At 35.9% G+C, this 7,875-nt stretch overlaps 1 protein-coding gene across 1 annotated transcript; it reads left to right on the top strand.

Moving 5' to 3' along the window:
- The first annotated feature begins 50 nt into the window (after positions 1-50).
- LOC111785090 (alpha-mannosidase I MNS4-like) lies at positions 51-6,848 on the top strand. The gene is made up of 8 exons (XM_023665567.1): positions 51-114; positions 523-642; positions 755-847; positions 1,557-1,643; positions 2,535-2,625; positions 3,083-3,138; positions 3,460-3,532; positions 4,605-6,848. The coding sequence occupies exons 2-8, from the start codon at positions 532-534 to the stop codon at positions 4,769-4,771; spliced, it is 678 nt and encodes a 225-aa protein (XP_023521335.1). The 5' UTR covers positions 51-114; positions 523-531; the 3' UTR covers positions 4,772-6,848.
- The last annotated feature ends 1,027 nt before the right edge of the window (positions 6,849-7,875 follow it).

Below are 7,875 nucleotides of genomic sequence, written 5' to 3'. Positions count from 1 at the left end.
CCCCTTTTTTCCTCTATCAATTGCGTACCAGAATTCATTAAGGACTCTCAACCAATTAATCTTTCCTCAATTTCGGCACCGTTTAAGCCATACCTATTCTCAATCTCTCATTTGGTAAGCTCGTCAGGTGGGCTACATTGCTTGGTTATTGAAATGCTGAACTTTTTTTTCTAATTTAATTCACTTTTCGGGATCAGTAATCTTAGGATATCTGAAAGAATTTGTTCTTATAATAAATCTCCAATATACGTTTGAACTGCCGCCATTTTCTTTAAACAGTATTTTGTTATACGGGTCATCTTGATTGAGTTTATATTTTTACGCATTCTTGTTAAATTAGCATTGGAGGATCGAACTTCTTACAAGAAGGATAGGGATGCGGGATCTGGAATTAGTGATATCATGTAATTATTTGATTTCTTGAAATATTCTGTTCCAGTTTCGTTTGTTTATGATCTGCCTCTATTTCGCTACTTTTAATTTATTTCAGATTGTTATAAGCAAGATATACTCGCCATGTAGGTACGTGAAATGTTTTATCATGCTTTCAATGGATACATGAAGCATGCTTTTCCTCTCGACGAATTAAGACCTCTGTCGTGTGAAGGAGAAGATTCACTTGGTGGTTATGCTTTGACTTTGGTAAGCTAATTCCTTCTGTTAAATGTCATACATCTAAATAATAGGTTAACTGATTTAGTGATATCATATTGGAACAATGATGATGCTGTTTCCCTCATTTTTGTTGTCATAGATTGATTCATTGGATACACTGGCCCTGCTTGGTGATCGGGAACAATTTGCTGCATCTGTTGAATGGATTGGTAAAAATCTTCGGTTCGATATAGTGAGTAATGTACATTTTTGTGGGGGTTGCTTTCGTGATTAGCTATTTAGGCTTCAACTCCGTCTAATTATTTTTGACACGGACCATTATCTGAATATATATAAATTTTTATCTTATTAGATATTAGATATTAAAAATTAAAAATTTCTCTTTCTTTCACCTTCAGTTATGTGATGAATTTACATGTTGAGGAACTTCGTCAGCATGTGGTTTTATAGAACCGAGATCTTTTGGTCTTCGAGTCTTAGTCCATGACCTCTACTTTAGGTATTTGAATTAGTTTCTTTTTGGATGTAATTTCCGATAGAGACTATACCATCTTAGTATCAAAATTCTGGTGTTCCAACTTAAAACAGTTGAGAGAGATGCAAGTGGTTGGTGACTAAAAGGAACCTCAACAAAAGTTCTTGTAAAAGAGGGATCCCTTATGGTATAGGCTTTGTTTGTTTCTTGAAAGACAGTTGGAGGATAACCAGCCACTACGAGTTGTCACTTGTGTATTTACTAACAAATTTTACGATCATTTTATGATTTCCTGATTGATGAATACAATAGCATTGGCTACTTAATAGTTTCTAAGTGATGGGGTATTATATTATGTGTTTGTAACATTTTGTATTACTAAATTAGAAGATCATTTCAGTTTTGTACCGTTGTAATTCTATAGTTATATATTTCTTCAACTAGAACCTTTCTGTTGTAATTACAGAATAAAACAGTATCTATCTTTGAGACGACAATTCGAGTTCTTGGAGGTTTACTTTCAGCTCATCTTATTGCAAGTGACCACACTACGGTATTGACTTTTTTATTTTGTCTGTGTTGTCTTTCAATTAAAATCATGATGAAATCGACAAAATTGAGGTTCTATATGCATAGTCAATCAAAATCTTATTTTCATGAATAGTGTACCTATGATTGTGAAAGTATTATTCAAAAGTCATTTCTGAAGTCTCAACAAAGTTGAGACATCGGATTGAGAAGTGACAAACACGTTGACTAAGGTAAATCACAGACCGAGGGCAAGCCTCTGAACGGTTCTTTGAAAAATTTTTCTCCTGAAAATAAGACTTTGTAAGAAGAATGGTGTTGTGGTCTGTAAATGTTACGGTTATTGTGTACTTGAAAAAATCATTACTCACAAGCACATGATTTTCATAGGAAGAAGATATATTTTTGTATTGAAAAACTAGTCACCCATGAGAACAGATTAAAGGAAACTTGTTGTAAACAACTTTTAATAAACAGTTAAACAAACTTTTTTCACTAAATTTTTGTTCTAAAAAACAAAATATGTTTTTGAAATTGCTTCTAATAGCCATTAGATATGAGAATTATTTTTTATGCGGGACAGTCAATAGCTAAATATTTACATGCCACTCTTGGTGAGGTCAATTCTGCTTGTTTGATATGCAGTGAGCCTGTGAGGTCCTGTTGTTAGGTTAACTGTTTGTATAGCAACAGAATTAGAACATTACAGATCAAATTCTTCACAAAAGTTTTGTTAGTCAACTTTTCTCCGCCATGGTGATGATAGTATATTTTCAAATTTTGTATGCCTAATGCAGTGCAATATTTGTTGTAGCTAGTTTATCCATTGTTGCCATGTGTGTAGTACAACCTACGTTTTTTGGGTGGTTATTTGATTTTTAAATGAGTATCTGATTGACTCCTTCCCTCCCTATAGGGTATGAAAGTTGCATCCTATGAGAATCAACTGCTTGACTTAGCAGAGGATCTGGCTCGAAGATTACTGCCTGCATTTGACACTCCTACAGGTTGGCTGCTGAACTATTCTGTTGTAGTATAGTGTTATGCTCACATGAAGAGAGTCTCTTTTGCAAATTTTCCATACTGAAATTTGATAAAAATTCCTCCCCTTTTCCTTGTACTAAAAAAAATGATTTCAAATTATCTAGGCATAGGAAAATCACTTATGCTCATCTAATCTTGACTGAATCATCATTTTTGGCACTTCTAGTTCTACCTTAGCGCATGCTTTTCACTTTTATTTTCTGATACATTAATTACCTACAGGCTTAAGTTTGTTATGGTAGAATATGGAATGGGGTTGTAGGGCATTTTACTCTAAATCTGATGTTTTTTGGGTTTCATTATTCAAGAAACAAAGCAGATTTTCCAAGCCACTACTTTCGTGAAACTTAGCTGAAAAGCACTTTTTGGGGTATGCCAGTGTTGGCTATTAATGACAGTCTATTGCATCATATTTTGCAGGAATTCCATTTGGATCAGTTAACCTATTGTATGGAGTTGATGAACATGAAAGCAAGGTAAAACTTCTCAGCCTTATACACATGATGTCTAATGATCAACTAGAAGAGCATGCTATCCATCTAGGTTTTGATAAAGAATTCACGCAGCTTGAAGATAGTTTCTTCTGCCCTTACAATAGTACACACGAGGACTGTAAGAACTAGATTATCAATTGCGACATGCAGTAACCTCGTATAATTTCCAAGGACTGTTTCTGGTTATGCATATGATAACCATGAAGTAATGAAGATAACTAGTAACTATTTAGTAGCTTAGTTGTGAATTCCATCTTTCATCTTATTGAAGTTCTAATACAGGTTTTGTATTCTTTCTCTCAGATAACGTCAACAGCCGGTGGTGGGACCTTAACTTTGGAATTTGGTGTTCTTAGCCGTTTGACGGATGATCCAAGTGAGTGTTGTGACCTTAACTTGAAGTGCGTTCTTTTGTCTTGACCCTTGATTGTTTCCAAGATAACCCAATTTGTGGCTGCATATTTTTTTTCTATTTACACTTCTGCATCTTACTACGGATTCTTAAAGCTCTTAATTCACTAGCTTTTTGGGCTTGGAGCTTTTGGGGTAAGGGAAGTGGTACTGATCGCTAAAAGGCAATCTACTCCTTCCAGCAAACCTTTGTTGCTTTTATACATTTTTTTTTGGGTATTTGTGCTGTTTACTGTTAAATTGACTCAATTAACACCAGCTGGTCCATACTACTATACTTTTTGGGTAGAAGTTACCTATCATGAGTTGGTATCTCTCTTGAGTGTTTTTGGAATTAAAATAAAAGATTATTAATCTCCTATAGTATTCTCATTAATCTCCCATAGTACTGTCAGATTCACCTAAGTGTCTAGAATATTATTTAAGGTAGTAATATCAAAATAGATGTAAGAACACCATGCAAGCCACCCAACCAATTCGAGAGGGCCAGTTATTCTCTCAAACTCTAGTTCCTTAAAAATACAAATAATTCTCTGCTCAAGTTCTTATTCCTACACATACCTAGGCCCAAAATCTTACCAATTGTCAGACTTATAGTGTCCCTTTTTCTCCTCCTAGAGGACACATTTGCAATTGGATGCCTAACATTGTGTTCATGAATTGCTCCAATAAAGGATGGCTACAATTTACGTTGACTCATATTTTTTCGTTCTTATTTCAAGAGAAATCAGTCTGGAGAACTTTAGTAAAACTGACTCCACTGAACAAGTTGTAATAATTTGAATTATTTGTCGTACTTCTCACTATATAGTAAAATGCATAAGTATCCTTCAACTCTGCAATTTTTTTTAATGATGAAACTTAATTCCATTATTTCTTAGCCTCTCGGTCTTGTTGCTCAATACTCGGTTGCTATCTGTTGACATGTATCATATATGGCAATTTTAGAAAGTTGGTTGACTATCATCTGAACTCCAAAAATTTAGTGAACTTGGTCCATAAGATTTCACACATTTTCATTTGCCATTGGAATGCAGTTTTTGAACAAGTAACAAAGAACGCAGTACGTGGACTGTGGGCACGCCGTTCAAAGCTTAATTTAGTTGGTGCACATATTAATGTTTTTACAGGTGAATGGACACAGAAGGTAACATTCATGTCAATGAAAATGAACAATGGATGCATTACATATTCATTTTTTTGATACCCATAGTTGCAATTTGCAAACAACAAGATTTTTTTCAGTTCTCATTGCTCTTTCCCTGGCATGAGTGTCAGAAACAATTAGATTGGCGGAAAGTTTATGATAATTGAAAATTTATTTCCTGATCTTACTGATTCTTCAATCTAATCATACTTTTAATTGGTCATCACTGCTTAGACCTTTCATGGTAAACGTAGTGTAATTTGAAGCAGATGCTTTGATGGACTTAGATTGGGAAAAGAACGCTTGGTTGAATTCCATCATATCCTTTCAATGAAGAATTATGGTTGGAATGAAAATGATAATCTTTTAAGAGAAATCTCAAGATTGGGAGGAAATTCCGGCACATTCCTTTTCCATTTTGGATAAACATTTTTGCAATTATTCAGAACCTGTAATTAATATTTCTTAGAGTAGTTTTTTAAGCTATTTGAGTCGGGATCTATGCCCCCTTTTTGAATTTTTATAAATACAATACAAGAAAAACTTTTTCTTTGTTGCCAAGAATAGGAAGCGTACGTTTATATTTTGATGGGGGGTAGATTTCTATTCTCTTTAGTCGGAGGAACCTATTCTTTTTTATACTCTCCCTCTTTTTAAAATACCGGTGTCAATGATAAAAACCTAGAAAAAGTTACCAGGGACTTCTTGTGGGAGGGGATTGAGGAGTGGTGGGTTGCACCCTATAGGTTGGGAGGTGGTTTCACAGCCCTTGAAGGCAAGTGATTCGAGTATTGACAACCTGAGACTTCCAAATGATGCTTGTTTGGCAAACTGGTTGTGGTATTTCTTTCAGGAATCTCGGGCTTTGTGGCAATGGATCATTGTGAGCACGCTTGGTGCTTACCCTTTAGAGTGGGTCTCTGGTAGTAGGATTTTGATATCTTTTAGAAATCCCTATGAGGCTATCTCTTCAGTTGTTCCTCTCTTCCAGTTCATGAAATGCCCCATTGGGAATGGCTCGGATAGTTACTTTTGGGAGGAATTTTGGGTGGTGGAGGTTCTCTTTGCATATTTTTCCTCCATTTGTACCATCTTTCTGATTCGATGTTGCATTCAGTGGCCTTTATTCTCTCGTCCTCTTGGGAATCTCTGTCCTTCAATTTGGAGTTTCTTTGTTCTCTTACTAGTAGGGAGGCAGTAGAGGTGTCTTGACTTTTCTTTTAAGAAATTCTCATATCATTTGGGGTAGGAGGGATCTTCATTTGTGGACTCCTTGTCCTTCCCAAGACTTTTTGTCTAGCTCTCTTTTCCAGCTTGAGTGTTCCCTCAGACCCTGCTGGCTCCATTCTTTTTCCTCATTTTGGAAGATTAAGATTACTGAGAAGGTTAAGTTCTTTTCCAGAAAGGTCTTACATGAGAGAGTTAATACTATAGGCTGTGTGCAGAGGCATTCTTCCTTCTTTTGGGGGGTTGCAGTGTCAAAAGACTTTTGGTGTCAAAGGGTATAGTAGTGTCAAAAGACTTCGATCATACCCTTTGGAGCTGCCAGTTTTGCTTTTGGTTTGGTCTCATTTCTTGGGGGCTTTTGGTGTGTCTTCAGCTTGGAATAAGAATTCTAGGGCTGTGATTGAGAAGGTTATGCTTTCTCCCCCTTTTAGGGAGAAGGAAAATTTCTGGGGCAACTTCTTTCCTGTTGTACGGGAGTTTTTAGAGGGGGCTGAGCATTCTATGGAGGAGTTGACTGAAGTCATTAGGTTTAATACCTCGATTTGGACCTTGGTGACTGAAGTCTTTTGAAATTATCAATTAGGTCTTATTCTTTTTTATTGGAGCCCTTTTTTAGTTCTTTAGGTACCATTGTATAAGAAAAAAGCTCAGTTTCTTATCAAGAAAAAAAAAAAAAAATCTTTTTTCTTCCCCTTTTGACGATACATTTTCTTCAGCATTTCTTATGAAATTCATTTAGCGAAGCTTTGTTTGTTTACAATTATTACTATATATCACATTTTGTTTGGAATGAAGACATTAGCTATATGGTTTTAGTCTGGTTAAGAAAAATACTCAGGTAGATATGTTACCAAGGATACAAATATATTGGGCGTTTCTTGATGCCATTCTTAAATGAAAGGGCTGTGAGAGATTTCATCACTGCTTAGACCTTTCATGGTAAACGTAGTGTAATTTGAAGCAGATGCTTTGATGGACTTAGATTGGGAAAAGAACGCTTGGTTGAATTCCATCATATCCTTTCAATGAAGAATTATGGTTGGAATGAAAATGATAATCTTTTAAGAGAAATCTCAAGATTGGGAGGAAATTCCGGCACATTCCTTTTCCATTTTGGATAAACATTTTTGCAATTATTCAGAACCTGTAATTAATATTTCTTAGAGTAGTTTTTTAAGCTATTTGAGTCGGGATCTATGCCCCCTTTTTGAATTTTTATAAATACAATACAAGAAAAACTTTTTCTTTGTTGCCAAGAATAGGAAGCGTACGTTTATATTTTGATGGGGGGTAGATTTCTATTCTCTTTAGTCGGAGGAACCTATTCTTTTTTATACTCTCCCTCTTTTTAAAATACCGGTGTCAATGATAAAAACCTAGAAAAAGTTACCAGGGACTTCTTGTGGGAGGGGATTGAGGAGTGGTGGGTTGCACCCTATAGGTTGGGAGGTGGTTTCACAGCCCTTGAAGGCAAGTGATTCGAGTATTGACAACCTGAGACTTCCAAATGATGCTTGTTTGGCAAACTGGTTGTGGTATTTCTTTCAGGAATCTCGGGCTTTGTGGCAATGGATCATTGTGAGCACGCTTGGTGCTTACCCTTTAGAGTGGGTCTCTGGTAGTAGGATTTTGATATCTTTTAGAAATCCCTATGAGGCTATCTCTTCAGTTGTTCCTCTCTTCCAGTTCATGAAATGCCCCATTGGGAATGGCTCGGATAGTTACTTTTGGGAGGAATTTTGGGTGGTGGAGGTTCTCTTTGCATATTTTTCCTCCATTTGTACCATCTTTCTGATTCGATGTTGCATTCAGTGGCCTTTATTCTCTCGTCCTCTTGGGAATCTCTGTCCTTCAATTTGGAGTTTCTTTGTTCTCTTACTAGTAGGGAGGCAGTAGAGGTGTCTTGACTTTTCTTTTAAGAAATTCTCATATCA

This window comes from Cucurbita pepo, unplaced genomic scaffold (assembly GCF_002806865.2).
Source record: "Cucurbita pepo subsp. pepo cultivar mu-cu-16 unplaced genomic scaffold, ASM280686v2 Cp4.1_scaffold000365, whole genome shotgun sequence".
NCBI classification, from domain to species: domain Eukaryota; kingdom Viridiplantae; phylum Streptophyta; class Magnoliopsida; order Cucurbitales; family Cucurbitaceae; genus Cucurbita; species Cucurbita pepo.
Note: the sequence above shows the minus strand (reverse complement) of the source record. Positions and strands in the feature narration are given on the sequence as shown.

Excerpts from the sequence above, each read along its gene's own strand:
- LOC111785090 (XM_023665567.1), top strand. The coding sequence starts at position 532 with ATGTTTTATCATGCTTTCAATGGATACATGAAGCATGCTTTTCCTCTC. Across the intron at positions 848-1,556 it reads AAAATCTTCGGTTCGATATA|AATAAAACAGTATCTATCTT; the intron begins GTGAGTAATGTA and ends TTGTAATTACAG. Across the intron at positions 2,626-3,082 it reads TGCATTTGACACTCCTACAG|GAATTCCATTTGGATCAGTT; the intron begins GTTGGCTGCTGA and ends CATATTTTGCAG.